At 32.3% G+C, this 23255-nt stretch overlaps 2 protein-coding genes across 2 annotated transcripts; one reads left to right on the top strand and one right to left on the bottom strand.

Moving 5' to 3' along the window:
- Positions 1-1612: 1612 nt before the first annotated feature.
- Positions 1613-3250, bottom strand: LOC127153174 (ankyrin repeat domain-containing protein 34B). Its single transcript, XM_051094134.1, has one exon. The coding sequence runs from the start codon at positions 3248-3250 to the stop codon at positions 2009-2011; it is 1242 nt and encodes a 413-aa protein (XP_050950091.1). The 3' UTR covers positions 1613-2008.
- Positions 3251-14730: 11480 nt separating this feature from the next.
- Positions 14731-22813, top strand: LOC127152015 (inositol-3-phosphate synthase 1-A-like). The gene is made up of 10 exons (XM_051092407.1): positions 14731-14885; positions 15066-15189; positions 15341-15502; positions 16788-17111; positions 18324-18473; positions 18560-18775; positions 19768-19932; positions 20091-20204; positions 21957-22174; positions 22258-22813. The coding sequence occupies exons 2-10, from the start codon at positions 15073-15075 to the stop codon at positions 22451-22453; spliced, it is 1662 nt and encodes a 553-aa protein (XP_050948364.1). The 5' UTR covers positions 14731-14885; positions 15066-15072; the 3' UTR covers positions 22454-22813.
- The last annotated feature ends 442 nt before the right edge of the window (positions 22814-23255 follow it).

Here is a 23255-nt window from a genome sequence, read left to right as displayed (position 1 = left end):
TGTTTTCCACATTCACGTCACCGCCTCACATTTAGTCTCATTAAACCTCATTCCGATTTATTAACCGTTTCATTTATTGTCTGTGCTGACCTGACTGTCTCAAGTTATTAGTATTTTAAAATAAAAATAAACATTTTAGATAGAAAATGTCAGCACGAACTCCAAATGGACTATTTAGACACTTCACATAAAATGGATTTAATTGAATCCTGCTGTTAAAGTTGGAAATGCATCAAATTTTAGGAGTAAAATGGGTTGCAAATGTGTTGACTTATAAAGTCTTATCGTGTTTGTTCATGTCATGCCCCAGAAATACACATGACCTCATCATATGACACAACACTTCCTTTTAATAGCAGCTGGAACGGAAATCATTGTTCAGTGGCTTTAATCTAAAAACAATGCTCTGTTTGAACTGTCAGTTCTGTTATTTCAGAGGCAAAATATTTCTGTTTTTTTCTCTTTTTTTAAATAGCCAGCAGCATTTTTTTTTTGTTAATGGTTAATGGTTAATTTTATGAAAAGTGGAGAAATCAAACACAATGGTTTGATAAAACTGCTAAATTTTTCCCCCTTGTTTTGTTTTTTATATATTTTATATTTTTCTTATTTATTTTTCTTTCCTAAAGCAGTTTTTTACAGGTTGTTTGGAGTTGTTTGGTGGATTTTAACTGTTTTCAGCTGCAAAATGCTTTTTCTAAACAACAAAAAATGTAATAAGACCTTTTTTTAAAAATAATATTATTCTTTAATTTTTCTTCCTAAAACAGTGTTTTACAGGTTCAAGTCATTTAATTGTCTTATTTTGTGGATTTAAACTGTTTTCAGTTACAAAATGCTTTTTTTTAAACAATAAGACAATTTTTTTTTTGATAATGATATTGTTCAATTGTTTTTTCTTCCTAAAACACTGTTTTACAGGTTCAAGTCATTTAATTGTCTTTTTTAGTGCATTTGAATTGTTTTCAGCTGCAAAATGCTTTTTGTTTTTAAAAAACAAAATTTTTTTTTATTTTTTTAAATATTATTCCTCAATTAAATCTAATTTATTTAAATTAAATTCTTTAATTTTCAGCTCCAAAATGTTAAAAAAAAAAAAAAAAAACAGGTTTGAGTTATTTAATTGTCTTGTTTGGTGGATTTAAACTGAAATATATATATATATATATATTTCTTTAAAAAAACAAGAAGAAGACATTTTTTAAAGTATAATATTATTATTTATTTATTAATTTTTTGTCCAAAACAGATTTTTTGTTTGGTGGAAAAAAATAATGTTCTTCTTTAATAATTTTTTTTTTTTTTCTTCCTAAAACAGTGTTTTACAGGTTCAAGTCATTTAATTGTCTTAAGTTAGTGTTTTACAGGTTTGAGTTATTTAATTGTCTTGTTTGGTGGATTTAAACTGAAATATATAAATATTATTCCTCATAAATATTTATTTAAATTAAATTCTTTAAAAAAATGTTAAAAAAAAAAAAAAACAAGAAGAAGACATTTTTTAAAGTATAATATTATTATTTATTTATTAATTTTTTGTCCTAAAACAGTTGTTTACTGGTTTGAGTCATTTGTTGTTTGTTGGATTTGAACTGTTTTCAGCTCCAAAATGCTTTTTTTTTTTTTCTTTATTCTTTAATTCGTTCTAAAACAGCATTTCACAGGTTCTTCTTGTTTAGTAAATTTGAACTGTTGTCATCTGCAAAATGCTTTTTTAAAACAACAATAAAATGATTTTTTTTAATAATATTATTCTTTAATTAATTTTTCTTCTTAGTGGCTTTATGAACAAAAGCTGAGAAGTTAAACACAAAGATCTGATTAAACTGTTTTCAGATGGAAAATGGTTTTATTAATAACACCCAACCAGAAATAAAACAAGATTTTCCTAACTATTTCTCTTCCTAACACAGTGTTCAAGTGATTTAATTGGCTTTATTTTTTTAACAAAAGCTGAGAAGTACATACTACCGTCTGTTCTCTTATTTATTTCTCTTAAAAGAGTGTGTTAATGATATTTAATTGTCTCAGTTTTATTAGAAGGCATTTGACAAAGGTAAAGCGTCTCGGAGCTTCCCGTCGGTCTCATTTGCTCGAGCTGGATCGAGTGAGGGCGCGACGAACCGTGAGCTTCCCGTCTGAGAGGAGGCGAGGCCGGGATCGGATCTCTCCTCACGGAAAAGCTGGGAAGAGGAGGCAAGAAGCCGCTGTGAGCTCTCGACTGCTCTTTCGCCTTCTTTCTGTTCACCGTACGGAGGTCGTGGAGCCCGTCAGGAGGCGCCAGGAAGAGCGAACTGCTCCTGTATATGGAGGGGAACCTCAAGGCGCTGGGGTCCTGGTGTAGGTGAGTATCCGATCCGGAGAGCGTGAGTTTGAGGGCCGGCGGCTGAAGAAGATCCGGTAGCGTGTTTCTTCTGCTCTGCAGACGCTCTGACGGGTTCCTGCTTTCGGGTTTAAACTTGAAATCAGTTTTTTCCAACTCACAGGTGTTGAGTGAACATCCGTCCTCTTCTGTGTTTTTCTCGTAGGTCTGGCTGAGATGCGCCAGGTTTTGGATGGCCAGCCAAGGCTCTGAGCGCAAACGCTGCCGATAGCGAGTCTCGCTCCTCGAAAGGACGGGAGACGCCTGCCCGCCTCCTCGAAAGTTAAAGATGTTCTCGCTCTCGGAGTTGGGAGAGTTGGTCTTGAGCTCGATGTCGGAGGGCGACATGCAGGAGACGGGCGAGGTGTCGGGCGAAGGAGGGACGTTCAGGTATCGGCGGGTCACGCTGCTGCCGTCGCAGCTCAGATCGGTGGCTATGATGATGATGTCTCGTCCTCGGGCTCTGCAGGCGTCCAGCAGCACCGTCAGCGTGTCCTGATCGTGGGCGTTAATGGCGTAAACCAGGGCCGAGGCTCCGGCGTAGTCCTCCATGCTGGGATCGGCGCCCGCCGCGACCAGAGCCGACGCCACGTCGGGCCCGGCCCGCTCCATGCAGGCGTACATCAGAGCCGTGCGGCCCGTCTTGTCCTGGATGTTGGGGTCGGCCTGGTTGCTGAGGAGAAACTGAATGAGTCTGAGCATGCTGGATCCGGATTGGTCGCCCCGCAGGGCTCGACAGGCGGCCAGAAGCGGCGTCTCTCCTCGCTGGTTCCTCTCGTTGACCTGCGCGCCTCCTTCCACCAGCAGACGGGCCAAGCGCAGTTTGCCCAGCTGAGCGGCGCTGATGAGCGGACTGCCGTCCAGCAGGTAATCGGGTGACTCTGTCATCGCTGGGTCAATGAAAGCAAATCCACAGTCAGTTCTACTTTAACTTATGGAAGCAAATTTTTCCTGTCACAGTATTTCATTATGACAAAAAGTGAAAAATAAGAAAAATTATGACATATAACAGTGACATAATAATGTAAAAAATGACAAATGTCATACGACATAAAATGTGAAAGTTATGAAAAAATCAAATTTATTAGAGAAAAGTCACAATTATATGATATTGAATACTTATAATCAAAAAGTCAAAATTATGACATATGTCAAAAAATGATGGCAAAATGTTGTAAATATGACAAAAAGTGAAAACTGAGAAAAAGTCCAATTTGTTTGAGAAAATCACAATTATGAAACGAGAAGATTGAAGGCTACTCAAAAAAGTAAAAATTGTGAAATATGTCAAAAATGATGACAAAATTTGAAAAAAGTCTAAATAATTAGAGAAAAGTCCCAATTATGACATACTGAGTCATAGTTATGAGATAGGCCAAATTGTTATAGTAAAAAGTCAAAATTATTAAAGAAAAGTCCAAATTATGACATATAACAGTGACATAATAATGTAAAAAATGACAAATGTCATATGACATAAAATGTGAAAGTTATGAAAAATTCAAATTTATTGGAAAAGTCACAATTATGAGATGATATTGAATACTTATAATCAAAAAGTCAAAATTATGACATATGTCAAAAAAGGATGGCAAAATGTTGTAATTATGACAAAAAGTGAAAACTGAGAAAAGGTCAAAATTATTAGAGTAAAATTCACAATTATGAGATCAGATTAAAGACATACTCCGAAAAGTCAAAAGTGTGACATATGTCACAAAATAATGACAAAATGTTTTAAATTATTAAAGAAAAGCCAAAATTATGACATATAACAATGACATAACAATATAAAAAAATGACAAATGTCATATGACATAAAATGTGAAAGTTATGAAAAATTCAAATTTATTGGAAAGTCACAATTATGAGATGATATTGAATACTTATAAACAAAAAGTCAAAATTATGACATATGTTAAAAAATGATGGCAAAATGTAATTATGACGAAGTGAAAACTGAGAAAAAGTCAAAATTATTAGAGAAAAGTGTAAATTATGACGTACTGAGTCAAAATGACAAAATGTAAAACAAAAAAAGACAAATGTCATATGACATAAAATGTGACAGTTTTGAAAAAGTCAAATTTAGAGAAAAGTCACAATTCTGATCAAAAATCAAAAAATTCACAATTATGACATACTGAATCAAAAAATGATGACATAATGTTGTCATGACAAAAAGTGAAAACTGAGAAAAGGTCAAAATTATTGAAGAAAAGTCTAAATTATGACGCACTGAGTTAAAATGACAAAATGTATAAAATTTGTTTTTAAAGAAATATGTCATGTGACATAAAAGGTGACAGTTATGAAAAAGTCCAATTTCTTTGAGAAAAGTCACAATTATGAGATGAGAAGATTGAAGGCTATACTCAAAAAAGTAAAAATTATGAAATATGTCAAAAATGATGACAAAATGTCATCATGACAAAATTTGAAAACTGAGAAAAAGTCTAAATTATTAGAGAAAAGTCTCAGTTATGACATACTGAGTCATAATTATGAGATAGTCAAAATTGTTTTAGTAAAAAGTCAAAATTATTAGAGAAAAGTGTAAATTATGACGTACTGAGTCAAAATGACAAAATGTAAAACAAAAAAAGATATAAAATGTGACAGTTATGAAAAAGTCATATTTAGAGAAAAGTTTAGAAAAAAAATTAGAGAAAAGTCACAATTCTGAGATGAGATTGAAGGCTTATAATCAAAAAATTCACAATTATGACATACTGAGTCAAAAAATGATGACATAATGTTGTCATGACAAAAAGTGAAAACTGAGAAAAGGTCAAAATTATTAGAGAATTCACAATTATGAGATCAGATTAAAGACATACTCCAAAAAGTCAAAAGTGTGACATATGTCACAAAATGTTGCCATTATGACAAAAAGTGAAAAATAAGAAAAAGTCAAAATTATTAAAGAAAAGTCCAAATTATGACATATAACAATGACAGTTATGAAAAAGTCCAATTTCTTTGAGAAAAGTCACAATTATGAGATGAGTAAAGTAAAATTATGAAAAAATTGCTCAAGTCAAAATTCTGAGAAGAAAAGTCTATGAGAGTAAAAAGTCAAAATGATGACAAAATGTGACATTTATGAAAAAGTCAAATTTATTAGAAAAAAAGTCACAATTGTGATTTAAGACTCAAAAAGGTCAAAATGATGACGAAATATTCTCTTTATGACAAAAAGTGAAAATGAAGAAAAAGTCAAAATTATTAGAGAAAAGTCTAAACTAAGACATACTGAGCCATAATTATGAGAAATTATTTTATTAAAAAGTCAAAATTATGATATAACATTTAAATAATGCTGGCAAAAAAATTAAACTATGAAAAAATTGTTAAAAAAAAAAGTTTAGTATGTCATTTTTTATTATGACATACTAAAAAATTGAGAGAACTGAGAGTTTACATCTATAATTTAAAATTATGAGAGTAAAAAGTCATGTCATAAAAATGAGTCAAAGTTACACAAAAGTCAAAATTATGACATAATAAGTCATAATTATAAAAAGTATGACATTAAAAAGTCAACGTTATGACATAAAATGTCCAAAATTTAAAAAAAAAATGTTAAGTGACATAAAAAGTCAGAATTATAAGATGAAGTCAAAATTGTGGTATTTATATAGTTGAAATTGAGATAATTGTGAGTTTGTTGCAGTTTAGACCTTATTTTACTTGCAGGTTTACATCTCTAATTTGAGATTTTCTTCAAATTTGAGAGTAGAAAGTAAAAAAAAATAATTATGACATAAAAAGTGAAAAATGATTAGAAATGCCAAAATTATGAAATAAAATGTCAAAAAAATTTACTACATGTCATCATGACAAAAAATTTAACTTTGAGAAAATATTAGAATTGTGAGAAAGTCAAACTTATGAGTTAAAGTTGAAATGATGAGATAAAAAGACATTGTTATAAGAAGTGCCAAAATTGTGACATACCAAGTCATAATTATGTGAAAAAGTCAGACTTATGAGATAAGAAGTCATAATTATGACGTAAATGGCTAAATGTCATCATTTTTGTTGTCATAATTGACTTGTAGGTCATAAGTGTCTTTTTATGTCATCATTTTGACTTACTTCATAAGTGACTTAGCAAGAATTTCAACTTTTTATCTCAGAACTGAGATAAATGTCATAATTATGGCTTCTTATCACATATTTATGACTTCGTAACAATATTCTTTTTACCTCATAATCGACTGTCATCATTTTGACTGTCATAATTGACTTCTTATATCATAATTATGACTTAGTATGTAATACTTTTCTTTTTATCTCCTAACTGACTGAGTCATCATTTTGATGGTCGTAATTTACTTTTTATGTCATAGCTATGAGATTTTGTCTCCTAATTCTGATTTAGTGTGCCATATTTTTGACTGTCTTTTTTGTTATAATTATGATTTACTAAAACATTTGTTTCTTATCTGCTGGAAATGGACTTACGTATATTTTAACTTGCAACCACTGCAAAAATAAAGTTTAATTTGACTATATTCTTTAACCCAGCACACATTAAACATTTGACAGCTCATCTGACGTGCAGGTGTGTTGAAAGAGTTAAATGATCTCCTACTGAATGTGGAAGGACAGCACAACAAAAGCATCAGATTGTGGCTTTGAAATGCCTTCATCTCTATGGGTGTGCGCTCTATTTTAAAACCGAACAGAGCTTGAAAGCGGCTGCTGACGCTCCTGTAAGAACACTGCGGAACTCTACAGATGAATGAACAGATTATATAATAGTTTATGATCATTTACAGTATCTTTCAATACAATCAATACAATATCTTTGTTAGTTTGATTGATGCACAACATCAAATTGCAAAAATTCTGTTGGCAGCATTTATGAAATAGTTAATTCATTTAGTTTGTACACATTCTGGTCTATGTTGCATGGACGTTTTAGTTTTTACTGTCATAAACAGGTTAAAAGCAGAATATTTTTCTTTTATCCCTTATTTTTGCTTTATAATCTTTGCTATTTTCATCATAAATCATGTATTTATAAATCACTTATTGATTATAATACACCATTTTTTATTTTTAAACTAATGATTTTATATATTGTTATTTATGATATGAATTATACAATAATGTACCTGCAGATCTGGCTGAGATGCTCTTCCGACACGAGCTGCACCTTCACCTGGAGCTGCTGCTGAAATGAAGAGAGAAAAACATCCAACAGATCAATGTGTTTGTTTTGGTGAAGCTGACGTGCAGTGCTGGGAGTCACACATTACAAGTAATGCGAGTTACGTAATAATGTAATAATAATGTTTTCAAGTAACTAGTAAAGTGACACATTAGTTTTGAATTTCTAAGAAAATATCAGAGTTACTTTTTCAAATAAGTAACGCCAGCTATTGATTGACAAGCCTCCTGTCGGGAAATTAGGAGTAAACATGATCTTACTGTAGTTCTAGACTAAATATGAACATGCATTATTCATCTCACTCACAGTATTCCTCAAAATGAATTAAAAAATGTAAAATGCAAACTCAGAATATGACGCAGCCCTGCAACAATTTAAAAGTGAAGTCCACTTCCAGAACAACAATTTACAAAAATTTACTCACCCCCTTGTTCATGTCTTTCTGTCTTCAGTCGTAAAGAAATTATGGTTTTTGAGGAAAACATTTCAGGATTTTTCTCCATATAATGGACTTCACTGGTGCCCCGATTTTGAACTTGCAAAATGTGGTTTAAATGCAGCTTCAAAGGCTCTAAACGATCCCAGACGAGGAAGAAGGGTCTTATCTAGCGAAATGATCGAAAAGAAAAAAAAGTGTATAATTTTTAAGCACAAAAGCTGGTGTAGCACAGGCTCTGGGATGCGCGTCCACGACTCTACAAATTAGTAATGGGTCGTTCTTGAACAACTCATTCATTTTTAATGAATCTTTAATGTGATTCAGGAAGAACGAGTCGTCTCGGGGAGTGATTCGTTCACTCACGCATGCGCAACATCCTATTAGGTTCTGTACTGGAATTAGTTCACCTGTTTCGAGTCTTTGGGTTTTTGGGGTCGTTCGTTCATCTTATTGGGCTGTCACGTGATGAACGAACGACTCAAACCTGAAAACTTGTCAGATAAGAGGTGAGGTGAGCTAATCATAGACTAAAGACCCAGGTAAACAATGAATGAATCTTTTCTGTGTTCTTATAGCATTATAGTTTTGTCTTGTTTGTAGTGTGATCAACGTTTGTGTAAGCAGTAGATGTGTTAGGGAAGAAACACGTAACATTTTAATTATATTTTGCTAAAATGAACGAAATGACTCGAAAAAGATTCGTTCATTTTGCTGAACGAGACTCAAAGATCCGAGTCAGTAAAATGATCCGAACTTCCCATCACTACTACAAATCACGTTTAAGTTCATCGTCTGTGTAGAGTATGGTGAAAAACTCCATCTTATTTTCTCCTGCAAGTTCAGAATCGTCCGACATCGTTGTAGCTTTTTGTTTGTAAACAGTGTTTGACTTGCACTCTCTTAGTCTTTGTGCGTTCGCTTTGTAAACACTGGGTCTGTAGTTCCGTGTGACCTTTCAATGTGAATCAATAGTACGTAGTGTTGTGAACGTGCATCCCAGAGCCTGTGCTACACCAGCTTTTGTGTTTAAAAAGTATACACATTTTTATTTTCTGAAAAAAAATGACAGATTGTTTCACTAGATAAGACCCTTCTTCCTCGGCTGGGATCGTTTAGAGCCTTTGGAGCTGCATTTGAACTACATTTTGGAAGTTCAAAATCAGAGAAAAATATTGAGAAAAATCCTAAAATGTTTTCATCAAAAACCATAATTTCTTCACGACTGAAGACAGAAAGTCTTGAATGACAAGGGGGTAAGTAAATTATTTGTGAATTGTTGTTCCGGAAGTGGACTTCTCCTTTAAATATGTTAAATAAAACAAATATCCTTTATGTATTTAATCCCATTTTATTAACCAGTGTCTTTGCTGCTCACCTTCAATTATTAGCCATACTAATATGCAAAAATTACTTTAGATGAACTAACATTTGTGCTTTTTTATATCTGAAGAGTGATCTCCTGCATAAATGTACTTTTCTTTCAGCCTGAGGTGAATTCATTTCACTTTTGGTGTAAAAGGGCTTTTACATTAGAATTGTTTTATATTAAAAACAAAGAAGCCACGCACGGATTTAAAAAGTAACGCAAAAGTAACGTAATGCATTACTTTCCATAAAAAGTAACATAATTAGTTACTTTTTCAGGGAGTAATGCAAAATTGTAATGAATTCTTTATAAAAAGTAACTTTCCCCAACACTGCTGACGTGTGTGTGTGGATGTACACACATATTAAGCTTTATCGTCATTCACACTAAAGAGTATCAGTTTTCACTGGTTATCTGTCATAGACAGCAATAGTTCACCCCAAAATGAAAATTTGTGACAACTATGATCACTCTCAGGCCATCCAAGATTAGAATGAGTTTGTTTCTTCATCATATCGGGAGAAATGCATCATTCCATCACTTGCTCACCAATGGATGTGAATGGGTGCCGTCAGAATGGGAGTCCAAACAGCTGATAAAAACATTGTAATAATCCAAACAATCCTCATTAAGACATTTTGAACTAAAATCTGAGTCTATAATCCATAATAACACTTCATATGGTGAAAAAGTGATCTGGTCTGAACCAGGAGAGAAATCTGCACAGATTAACCGTTTATCGCCAAAACAGCTCTAAACGAATGAATGGCTGGATTTTGATGTTAGAGACAACTGGAGATGGACTTTTTCACTGGAGGAAGTGTTATTATGGATTATGAACTCAATGTACTTGAGCTAAAAATGTCTTGGTGGATTTGTTTCAGCTTTTGTCTTCTCAAGATGTGAACTGATGGACTGGAGTGGTGTGTTTCTATCATCTGATGTAATGCTGAAGGTTCATAAATGAAGTTTAGTCCTTGACCAGAAAAATTCACTTGATGATCATGTTTAAAAGAACTAATAACACTCTGATTGGTTACACTCGTATGGCCTGACTCACAGCTGACAGTTTTCCCAGTTCAATCACTGGAGTTTATTATCATGTGATAAGCATGCCGCTTCTGCATGGCCTTTGTATGGCTACAAGATTCATAACGCTCATTCCAGTTTCCTCTCAGGCCTGTTGTGTAAATGAACCCTTGACCTTAATAGAACCATATGCACATGCAGGACATAAATATATGTCAGCATCAGCATATTATTTTGAGAGCAAAAATAGGAATTTATTTTAAACTTTCATTATTGATATTTCATTTTCCACCACAGCTGTTTAATAGCTACTACTGATCCCATTAGAACAGAATCAAATCTAAGGATGTTTTACAGACTTTGTGTCCATGCAAGATCCCTGAAATGCTGTCTGTACGTGTTTTCCGTCGTATTAAACTAGGGAAGAAAGTACCATGGCAATAGCATCTCCGTTGATGGAAAAAAAGCTTGTAGAGTTGTAAAAATAAATTCACATCTGAAAAAATTATATATTTTATTTTGCGATAACAGCTGGCTGGATGTATCCCATTTATTACACAGCTTACTTAGACACAAAACACTGATCTGAGTTGAAATATTTGAACACAAAGCTTCCATTAAGAAATTTCAAGTTCAAACTAGACAGACATTTAAGGGATACGGTGCAGTCAGACCACTTTTATTACACAACATTTCACCACATAAATAATTAAGTACTAGTACTTCAAGTACTGGTTTGTTAGTTATCTGATAATCCATTACAGTGTACAAAATAAAATGGTAGCAGCTACGTTTGTATGAAACAATCCACGATACCAGGATGACTGAATTAAGACACTGTACACATAAGCAGTGTAATCAGTTACTAATTAAAATCAGCTACTTTTAAAAGTAATGCATTACAATGCATTACTCCTTGAAAAAGTAACTAATTACATTACTTAGTTACTTTTTATGGAAAGTAATGCGTTACGTTACTTTTGCGTTACTTTTTAAATCTGGGCGGTTTTTAATATAAAACAACTCTAATGTAAAATCCCTCTTATACCAAAAGTGAAGTGAATTCACCTCAGGCTGAAAGTAAAGTGCATTTATGCAAGAGTGTGAGTGAGATGAATTAATGCATGTTCACATTTAGTCTAGAATACAGTAACATCATGTTTATTCCCAATTTCCCGACAGGAGAAAAAAAAGCTTCCACCAAGAAAATCTATCAAGTGTATAGCGCAAACTTAAGTTGCCTGGATAAGTCTGTGTTGTTAGCTTTTACCAGTTGTTATCGGGGAATACCATACCTTGGAATGTCACGACTGACCAGTCAGAATCAAGCATTTCACAGAGCCGTGTAATCGTTTAATTTAAAGCACAGCCACCACAAACTCAGACTCAACTCCTCTTATTTACTTTGACAGCTTAAATACGGATTTAAAATCATAACAAGAAATAGTTTAATAGCTATGATACTGGCTTTAAAATCAAATGTTTACATAGTTACGACAAGAAACACTGGCGACTGCAGGTGGTGTGTGTGTGTGTGGACTTGTTTTTATATCCTTGTGAGGACCTAAACCTGAATACACACAGACTCATGGGGACTAGTGTCACCGTGGGGACCTAAATTGAGGTCCCCATGGGTACAAAAGCTTAGAATGAGTTTTTTTGAGAAAGTAAAAATGCAGAAAGTTTTCTGTAAGGGTTAGGTTTAGGGGTAGGGTTAGGGTAAGGGGATAGAAAATACAGTGTGGAGAGTATAAAAACCATTGCAATCAATGGAGAGTCCCCACAAGGATAATAAACCAGACATGTGTGTGTGTGTGTGTGTGTGTATTTGTTTTTGCTACATTGTGGGGACCAAATGTCCCCACAAGGATAGTAAAACCTGAAATTTTTGACATTGTGGGGACCAGCCTGCGGTCCCCACAATGTTAAAAAATGATTAAAAATAGTAAATGATTTTTATCTGAAAGTTTAATGATGCAAACATGTTTTCTGTGAGGGCTAGGTTTAGGTTTAGGGTTAGGGTTGGGTTAGCGGATAGACAATATTGTTTAGTCAGTATAAAAACTATAGAAGTCTATGGAAAGTCCCCACAATTCACAAAAACAAACATGTGTGTGTGTGTGTGTGTGTGTGTGCACCTGGTATTTATCACGTTATGGGGACCAAATGTCCCCACAAGGATAGTAATACCAGTAAATTTTGACCTTGTGGGGACATTTGTGAGGTCCCCATGAGGAAACAGGCTTATAAATCATGCAGAATGAGTGTTTTTGAGAAAGTAAAAGTGTGCACAGTCTCCTGTGAGGGCTAGGTTTAGGTGTAGGGCAATAGAAAATAGGGTTTGTACAGTATAAAAACCATTACGCCTATGGAATGTCCCCATAAAACATGGAAACACAACATGTGTGTGTGTGTGTGTGTGTGTGTGTGTACTTGTTTTTGCTACATTGTGGGGACCAAATATCCCCACAAGGATAGTAAAACCTGAAATTTTTGGCCTGCGGTCCCCACAATGTTAAAAAATTATTAAAAAATAGTAAATGGTGTTTATCTGAAAATGTAACGATGCAAACATTTTTTCTGTGAGGGCTAGGTTTAGGGTTAGCGGATAGACAATATCGTTTAGTCAGTATAAAAACTATAGAAGTCTATGGAAAGTCCCCACAATTCACAAAAACAAACGTGTGTGTGTGTGCGTGCATGTTTGTTCACTACTCACTACTGCTTGTGTGCACTTGTATGGGTTAAATGCAGAGCACAAATTCTGAGTATGGGTCACCATGCTTAGCCACACGTCACGTCCTTTTCTTCCTTTTCCTAAATTCCTGAAACATTGGTATCTTATTTTAGAGCAGTCAATGCAATTTATGAAAGAAGTCAATCAAAAAATTGAAACAGTTCAGATGTGCATTTTTAAAAGTAACTAATTTTTGTTACAATTACAATTTTTTTCCGTTACATGTAAATATTGTTACTCTCCAACACTGTCTATGGCATGCATCTATTAATAACACAGTACTGTTATCTGCATGTATGTAATGTGGCATCTAATCACAGGAACGAAAGCAGCAACATTCCAACAATCTTGAGTGAAAGTAGAAGGAACTTTATCCACACTGTCAGTATTTTTCCACTGTTTGTGTGAGAGCCCGGGGCGTCGTGCACTCATTATTTTTGAGGGGGCACGGTGGGGGGCGGTGACTGATAGAGGCTTATGTTTAATTTATTTATTTTTGTCCTTTGAGTTCGAAATATTCCTATTGGCCAGAGAATTCAGTCAGCGAGCTATAGTGAACAAAACAGTGGCGTTTCTGTTGTTTTGACGCATAATCCGAGCACCTCTGTTTGGTCATTTAAAAGCTGAACAGAATCGTGTGGAATTGGCAGATTTTAATTTCGCGGCTGAATTGATGCGGCGCGCGCACTGAACCTTCTAAGAACGCCGGCGTGATTGTATCAAATCTAACAATATCATTCGGCTATTTTTTCTCTTTCGGAAGATGCATTCAAAATCCACTCCGTTAAAGAATCTGAGCGTGCACATGCCCCCTCCCTTTCAATGGGCATGACGCGTCTAGTGAGAGCCTTGAGTTCCTAGAACATTCTGATGCCCTGCTGATTGTCCTCGACAAAGCCGGTACATTTCCACTGTCTCAGAGCACTTGAATTTCCTCCCAGAGACACAACACTGTTTTTTTTGTTTTGAAATCTGTTTATACTTGCCTGATCCTTCACACGATTCCTGTCTAGGGCTGGATGACCGATATCATGTGATAAACACTCTGGGATTAAAACTGTGCCATTCTGATGCGAGGATTACAAATGCTGTTTAGAAATGAATGTTTTTATGCATTTATCTGCAATGCATTGAAATTCAGCCCTTGTCATGCTGCTGAGGGATTGTTTTCACCAGTTTTTAGCTTAAATTATGTCCTCTCACGTATATCTAATAGTATTTTTAACAATGCAAGAAAAAAAAAAAAAAAAAAAAAAATATATATATATATATATATAATTATTATTATTATCATTATTATTAAATATTTATTTATTTATAAAATTCCCCACTTCTGATGCCAGGATTAGAAATGCTGCTGAGAAATGAGAGTGTATTCTTTCTTCAGTATTAATAATTGCATATAAAATACATTGCACAGTACTCAAAATTGATTAAATAAAATATGTATTTATTTTATGCATGTGAAGGGGTTAAACTTGCGCAAAGTCGTCTATTCAAGAAACTGCATTTCTTTTTGCATCCACAAGCATCCGTCCTCACATTTTGGTGCACGAGTGGAAAAATCGAGAAGGTTTCTGTAACTCCGCCCACGCCTGATAGAGTATAAACGGCTGCGGCGACGGACCGGCAGACGGAGCTGGAGACGCGGAAGGTGATCGACTACCTGTTACGACACTATACTAGCATCAGAGATAACTCTACGTCTTTTAATTTAAGATTTTAAAACCGAAACCTTATTCCGTTTTACTTCTGGGGCTATCATTAAAGGTATGTGTGGTGCTGAAAAGAGTTTGATCATATTATGTTGCATCATATTAGTATATTTTATAATAACAGCCTATATTATACATGTAACTTCAATGCAATAGGCTGTATTTTATTATTGCATGTTGCGCAAACGTCGGCTGCATTTGTAAACGTCGTTAACGATCGTCTCCGTTGTTGCAGGTTGATCATGATGTTTGAGAAAGTTCGTATCAACAGCGCAGATGTGAAGTACACGGAGAAACACATCGAGTCTCGTTACTGTTACCACACTGCCTCTGTGCATAGAGATGGAGACACGTTCACGGTGAGTCGCTGAGCTCTTTAATGCAATGCAACTTTATATTTCAGTCTGAATCAAAATTGCATTGAATTTTCTTCCTTTTCCGGGTGGTTGCGTGCATGCAACTGCTGGTAGACAACATTTTAAAGCGTTTTGCGTGTATTGTGTTGAGAAGGTGACGCCGTCCAGCACCGAGTTCATCTTCCGGACCGAGAGGAAAGTGCCCCGGCTGGGAGTGATGCTGGTGGGATGGGGTGGAAATAACGGCACTACGGTCACAGCTGCTGTCCTGGCCAATAAACTGGGTCTGACCTGGAAAACCAAGACGGGTGTGAAGGTACAGAGTCTTAGCTTTTTTCGCAAAGTGTGTCAGTGTCTCACATGCCATTGATGTATGATTTGTTAGGACAATTTTTAGCTGAGATACAACAATTTAAAATCTGGAATGCGAGGTGCAAAAAATCAAAACATTGGGAAACTTGCCTGAAGTTGTCCAAATGAAGTTCTTAGCAATGCATATCACTAATCAGAAATTAAGTTTTGATATATTTACAGTAGGAAATTGACAAAATATATAAAATAACTCAATATCCTAATGATTTTTGGCATAAAAGAAAAATTGATCATTTTGATGCATACTTTGTATTGTGTTGGCTATTGATACAAATATACCTGTGCTACTTAAGACTGGTTTTGTGCTCCAAGGTCACATATTGTAAATGCACAGAAAGTTCAGACTCATTAGAGTAGCAATTAAATACAGGGAAAAAAAATTCTGGGTAGCTACCATCAATAACATATAATAAGAATAATAATAATAATATAGTATTTATTTTTATATTATTGCAATATATTTAATTATAAAATTATATTTGAATATCATTATTATAAATATAGTATAATTATATATATTATATTATCATAAAAAATAAAAGTATAATGTATATATAATATTATTATAGTATTTATTTTTGTTATTATGTTTAATTATAAAATTATATTTTAATATAATTATTATAAATATATTATAATTATATTATATATTATATTATAAAAAATAAAAGTATAATATATAATAATAATTTTATAATTAATTTATTATTATATAATAACAAATGTATTATAGAATTTTTTTAATGTACCAAAAAAGGTGATAAGCTTTTATTTTGCATGATTATACTTGACTATATAAATAAAATATATATATAAAAAATGAACATTTTGCTATTGTTTGCACTAAGTCATGAAAACATTATTTGTGAATTTTCTATTGTTTTAGAACATTTAGTTGTTATATGTCTTAAAAATGTATTTTAAATGAACGTTAATGGAACATTCCATTTTATTATTTTGCAAACGTTATGGGAATGTTACTTTTGATTGTTCTCTGAAATCTCTGAAACAAGTAGCAACATTTAAAAAAACAGATGAACATTCTACTAAAACAATTAATAAAACATGAGAACTATGTACAGTATAAATAACATTTTTGTGCTAATGTTTCGAGAACATTAGTAAACATCAGATGACATTAAATGAATGTGTTTGCTCGTAACGTCCAGAGAACCTTTTGAGAATGTGCTGAGAACGTTTCCTTTCAGCTGGTAATGTCCTTCTTTCAGAAAGCGAATTACTACGGCTCGTTGCTGGAGTCGTCTACGGTGTGTCTGGGATCTGGACCGGATGGAGAGGTTCACGTTCCGTTCAGAGATCTGCTGCCTATGGTGCATCCCAATGACGTCGTGTTTGATGGCTGGGACATCTCGTCTCTGGACCTCGGCAGAGCCATGGAGCGCGCTCAGGTTCTGGACTGGAGTCTGCAGGAGAAGCTCCGCCCACACATGAACCAGCTCAAACCCAGACCCTCCGTCTACATCCCAGGATTCATAGCTGCTAACCAGGAGCACAGGGCCGACAACCTCATCAGAGGAACCAAAGCAGAGCAGGTGAGACACTGTTCACAGCTGCACTGCTTATGAAATATATCAGCAACACTGTATAAGGTTTCACATTGGTTAACTAAATTACTAAAATGTTCAAATTAATTTTAGTTTTTGATTTTAGTAATTGCTAATTTTTTTGTGTGTACTTTTGTGTTTGTTTGTCATTTTAGTTTAGTTTAAACTTTTTAAAAAATATTTTTATTCTATTTTTTTTTATTTTTCACTTTTTATTCTGAAGTTGCATTGCATTTTCTCCCTTTTTTGGGTAGTTGCATACATGCATACAACATTTTAAAGTGCTTTGCATGTATAACTAAAATGTTATAATTAATTATTATTTAATAAGTAATAAATGATTTAGAATTATTTTTTATTGTTATTTCATGTTGATACATGTTAACAAATGGAACCTTATTATAAATATTGACCATATTTTTCATATTTTATGTGATTTATTATATATGTTACAGTAAATAGTAGTAAATACATTGTATTTTGAAATGTTTTACACTAATTGTACTGCACATAGTTTGAGCTCTTGAATGACAAACATTAGCTTTTGAAGCTTAAGGACCTCATTTCATCAATACTTTATTGAAAACAAATTTTTATAGGTCCTATTTTTGTGCAATATTTGTGAAATATTGTGTATATATATATATTCTGAGACTATACACAAACGAAAAATGAATTAATCTTAGTTAATATTAATTCATCTTAATTAATAAATGAGTTAAATTGTTTTTATATTATTTAACACAAACTTACATTGACATTTATTTACAATTAAAGTATTTTTATTATATTTACATATATATATATATATATATATATATAGTTTTATATTTTGTTATATATATTATATTTTATTATTATATTAAAATATATTTAAAAAGTTGTCATTAGTTCATATTTATTAATTTAAAAAAATCTATTTTATATTTTATTATTATATATTTTATTATATTAAAAAAAATAAAAATCTCATTAGGTAATATTTATTAATTATATATATATATATATTGCAGTTTTATATTTTATTATATATATATTATATTTTATTATTATATTAAAAATATATTAAAAATGTCTCATTAGTTAATATTTATTAAGGTATGGAAGTATTACAAATAGTGTTAACAGTATATATCTAGTTTTTGTGTTGAGTACGTGTATAAATCAGGATGTTTGAAATGTTCTTGTGTGGTGTTTTAGGTGGATCAGATACGCAGAGACATCTGTGATTTCAAAGAGAGGAGCGGTGTGGATAAAGTCATCGTTCTCTGGACGGCGAACACTGAGCGATTCTGTGACGTGATTCCTGGAGTCAACGACACCGCTGAGAATCTGCTCAACACCATTCAGGTGAGTCTGATGAAAACACTGATGTTTAATGAATCAGTCTGAATCAGAAACACTAGTGTTAATGTGTGGTGGTGTTTGTGTCTCAGACGGGAGGTGAAGTTTCTCCCTCCACCATGTTTGCGGTGGCCAGTATTCTGGAGGGCTGCGCCTACATCAACGGATCACCGCAGAACACGTTCGTCCCCGGAGCCGTGGATCTGGCCGTCCGGGGCGGCGTCTTCATCGGTGGAGACGACTTCAAATCCGGACAGACCAAACTCAAGTCTGTGCTGGTGGACTTCCTGGTCAGCGCTGGAATCAAGGTGAGAGAAACACATTAAATATCACATGCACTACTGTCCCATTGTTTAGCTATGAGCAATAAAAGCACAAATGTGACCCTGGACCACGAAACCAGTCGTAAGTAGCACGGGTTTATTTGTAGCAATAGCCAACAATGCATCATATGGGTCAAAATGATCGATTTTTCTTTTATGCCAAAAATCATTAGGATATTAAGATCATGTTCTGTGAAGATATTTTGTTAAGTTTCCTACCGTAAATATGTCAAAACTAAATTTTTGATTAGTAACATGCTCTGCTAAGAACTTGCAAAATGCATTTTATTTTTATTATTTGTTTAATTTATTTTTTTTCCTCAAAATATTATTATTGTCATTATTACTATAATTTTTTCTGTTTTAATTTTTATGCATTACTTTTTTTTTCCCATTCAGATTTTCTTAATACAATTAAATTTTAGTAGTAATTTGATACAGTAGTAGAATTTAGTAGATCTTTGTTAACGATAGTTGCATATAATTAAATTTATATTAAATTAGATATTATTATTGTGTTTATATATATATATATATATATATATATGTATAATTAATATAATAATAATAATTATATATTTATAATATACAATATATATATAATTTATATGTAGAATATAATTTAATTTATATTAAATTAGATATTACTATTGTGTTTATATATATATATATAAATTAATATAATATAATAATAATAATAATTATATATTTATAATATATAATATATATGTAATTTATATGTAGAATATAATTTAATTTATATTAAATCAGATATTACTATTGTGTTTTATATATATATATATATATACAGTTATTATTATATAATTGAAATATATATATATATAATATAATTTATATGTACAATATAATTGAACTTATATTAAATTAGATATTACTATTGTGTTTTATATATATACATACATACATATAATATATTATATGCTGCATATTATTAAAGATGAAATTGTTATTTTCAGCCTACTTCTATAGTGAGTTATAATCATCTGGGCAACAACGACGGGCTGAATCTGTCGGCGCCGCAGCAGTTTCGCTCTAAAGAAATCTCAAAGAGTAATGTGGTGGATGACATGGTGCAGTCGAACCCGATCCTGTTTCGGCCGGGAGAGAAACCTGACCACTGCGTGAGTTTCCTCATGATGTTACAATACATAAACACCACTGATCAAGAGTTTGGGGTCAGTAAGATTTTTAAAAGGATGCATTGATGTCTTTTGAACGGTACAGAAGATCTGAAAATGCTGCAGTGCATAAATAATGTCTGACTGGTTTGTGTGAACAGGTGGTTATTAAATATGTGCCCTATGTGGGCGACAGCAAGCGTGCGATGGATGAGTACACTTCTGAGATCATGATGGGAGGAACGAACACGATCGCTCTGCACAACACCTGTGAGGTGAGATCAAAACCAAAATGACACTTTAAGGGCCCTATAAAATCTGCTTTATTTTTCCCCCTCCATTCAGTAAATATATTTCGGCATTCTGTTTGTTTTTATTTATTTTTTTCTGTATTCAGGTTTTTTAATTTTTTGGATTCTGTGTTTATGGTCAAATTAAATTTAAGTAATCAAAAAGACTTGAAATCATGAAACTTATACAATCTAATAATGTATTTTATTACGTATTTATTAAAAGTTTTACCATTTTTTTTAGCCTTTTTTTTCTCCAAAATTCTGTTTTATTTCTATCCATCTTAATTTTTCTGCATTCCATTTTTTTTTTTTTCAGTTTTGAATGGTTTTTAATGGTTTAATTTTCTACAGTCTTAATGGTGCAATGAAATGTCAGTAATCAAAAAGCATGTCTAGTTCATTGAAATCATGAAGCTTACATTATTTAACAACAATTCACTTAAACTTGAACATTTAAAAAAAAAAATACATTTCAAGGGTCCTATAAAATTTTATTGTTTTCAAAATTTTCCAATGTTTTTCCTTTCTTTTTATATATATATATATATATATATATTTTTTTTTTTTTTTTTTTTCTGCATTCAGAAAATATATTTGAGCATTCTGTTTGTTTTTATTTGTTTTTTTCAGGATTCTGTTTTTATGGTTAAATTAAATTTTAGTAATAAAAAAGTAATGAAATCACGAAACTTATACAATCTAATAATTTATTTTGTTAAACATTTATTAAAAGTTTTGCCATTTTTTTTCTCCAAAATTCTTTTTTATTTATTTTATTTTTTATCCATCTTAATTATTCTGCATTCCATTTTTTTTTAATTTTTCTTTTAAATTTTAATGGTTTTTAGTGGTTTAATTTAAATTTTTCTACATTTTGTCAATATGCATGTCTATTTTTTTTTAAATCATTGAAGGTTACACTATTTAACAACAATTCAGTGAAGATTTAACATTTAACAAAAATGACATTTTAAGGGTCCTATAAAATTTGTTTTATTTTTTTCCAATTTATTTCCTTTTTTATGTTTTTCTGCATTCAGAAAATATATTTCAACGGTGCAATGGAATGTTAGTAATCAAAACACATGTCTAGTTAATTGAAATCATGAAGCTTACACTGTTTAACAACAATTCAATAAAAGTTTAACAAAAATTACATTTTGAGTTTTTTTTATCCAATTTTTTCTTTTTTTCTTTCCTTTTTTAAATTTTTATTTTTATTTTTTATTTATTTAACATTTTTCTATATTTCAGCATTCTGTTTGTTTTTATTTATTTTTTTCAGAATTCAGTTTTTTTTTTCCAGTTTTAATTTTTTGGACTCTGTCTTTATGGTTAAATTAAATTTAAGTAATCAAAAAAACTTGAAATCATGAAACTTATACAATCTAATCATTTATTATATTTAATATTTAAGTTTTGCCATTTTATGGCCATTGTTTTTTCTCCAAAATTCAGTTTTATTTTTTAATTATTAATTATTAATATATTCTGCGTTCCATTTTTTTCGGTTTTAAATTTTAATGGTTTTTAATAGTCTAATTTTAATTTGATCTTTTTAAAAATAATTTTTTCTTAATAGTTAAATGAAGTTAATTATATTTATTTATGAAGAAATATCACATTTGTATCTGAATATGCTATTTAAACATGGAAACCCATAAGCACAGTCAGTGCACACTAAACTAAATTGTCTTCTATTGATTAATGCACGTGTGGTCTGCTTGTGTTCAGGACTCTCTGCTGGCCAGTCCCATTATTCTGGATCTGGTGATCCTGACAGAGCTGTGTCAGAGAATCACGTTCTGCACTCAGGACGATCCCGTGTTCCAGGGTTTTCACAGCGTCCTGTCGCTGCTCAGCTTCCTCTGCAAGGCGCCGCTCGTCCCGCAGGGGGCGCCGGTGGTCAACGCCTTCTTCCGGCAGCGGGCGTGCATCGAGAACGTCATGAGGTCAGATTTCAGCCTAAGTGTGGGTTTTCTCAGTGTTTGCGTGCGATTGCGCATTGTTAAATGTATTTGTTTGTGAATGGCAGAGCGTGTCTCGGCCTCCCGCCGCAGAATCACATGCAGCTGGAGCACAAGATGAAGAAGAGCTTCACGCGCTCCAGTGAAAACCACATCCGTCATCCCGTCCTCGTGAACGGAAAGATCGAGCACATCAACGGCTATCAGTCTGCCAAATACATCAACACTAACGGCCACGAGATTCTGCAACACACAATCTCATAAAAGCCCACGCACTGGAAGAAAACCAAACAAGACTAGCTAGATGTTGTTTACTACTGTTTGAAGTCTGACTGAAGTCAAATTAAGATTTGCTTGAGTTTTGTATTTGCACTTGACTACCTGTTCTTGTTTAGCGAGTACTGTATTTTTGGATGAAATATTCATCTATGCATTCCCAGCGAATTTTTTCCAGGTTTTGTACTTAAATGCACTGACAAACTCGTCGTTATTGTTTGTTAAAAAAATAAATGAACACCAGAATAGTGAGAATTGTTGTTGCATTTGGCAAATGTATAAATACAGTTGTGTAAACACTGAGAATATTCATTAAGTGATTGATTTAATAAAAAATGATCAGATTAAGTCTTTCTGCCATGTATTTCATTTGTATGTTAAATTAACAACTACAAAAAAGTAAAACATTATAATAAAGACATAAGTAATTAAATAAAAGTTAATGAATTTGTTTTATTAAACTGTTAGTAATCAAAAAATATGTGTAGTTTATTAAAATAGAGAACCTTTAACAATGATTTCTTAAAATAAATTACATGTATTTTTACTTTTTTTCCAGTTTTTTTTTGTTTCAATAATGAAATTAATTGTTAGTAATTTATTGAATGTATTTATTAATTTAACAAATTTTATGAAATTGTGAACCTAAACATTTATTTGTTTATTTAAAATTTTCAGTAATTGTTAATAATAAAAAAGTATGTAATTTATTGAAATCATAAACCTTAATCAATTTAACAATTTCTTTTTAAAAAAATGTGTGTATATATATATATATATATATGTATAA

The sequence above is a fragment of the Labeo rohita genome, chromosome 2, assembly GCF_022985175.1.
Source record: "Labeo rohita strain BAU-BD-2019 chromosome 2, IGBB_LRoh.1.0, whole genome shotgun sequence".
Lineage (NCBI taxonomy): Eukaryota > Metazoa > Chordata > Actinopteri > Cypriniformes > Cyprinidae > Labeo > Labeo rohita.
Note: the sequence above shows the minus strand (reverse complement) of the source record. Positions and strands in the feature narration are given on the sequence as shown.

Excerpts from the sequence above, each read along its gene's own strand:
- LOC127153174 (XM_051094134.1), bottom strand. The coding sequence starts at position 3,250 with ATGACAGAGTCACCCGATTACCTGCTGGACGGCAGTCCGCTCATCAGC.
- LOC127152015 (XM_051092407.1), top strand. The coding sequence starts at position 15,073 with ATGATGTTTGAGAAAGTTCGTATCAACAGCGCAGATGTGAAGTACACG. Across the intron at positions 20,205-21,956 it reads CTCTGCACAACACCTGTGAG|GACTCTCTGCTGGCCAGTCC; the intron begins GTGAGATCAAAA and ends GCTTGTGTTCAG. Across the intron at positions 22,175-22,257 it reads TGCATCGAGAACGTCATGAG|AGCGTGTCTCGGCCTCCCGC; the intron begins GTCAGATTTCAG and ends TGTGAATGGCAG.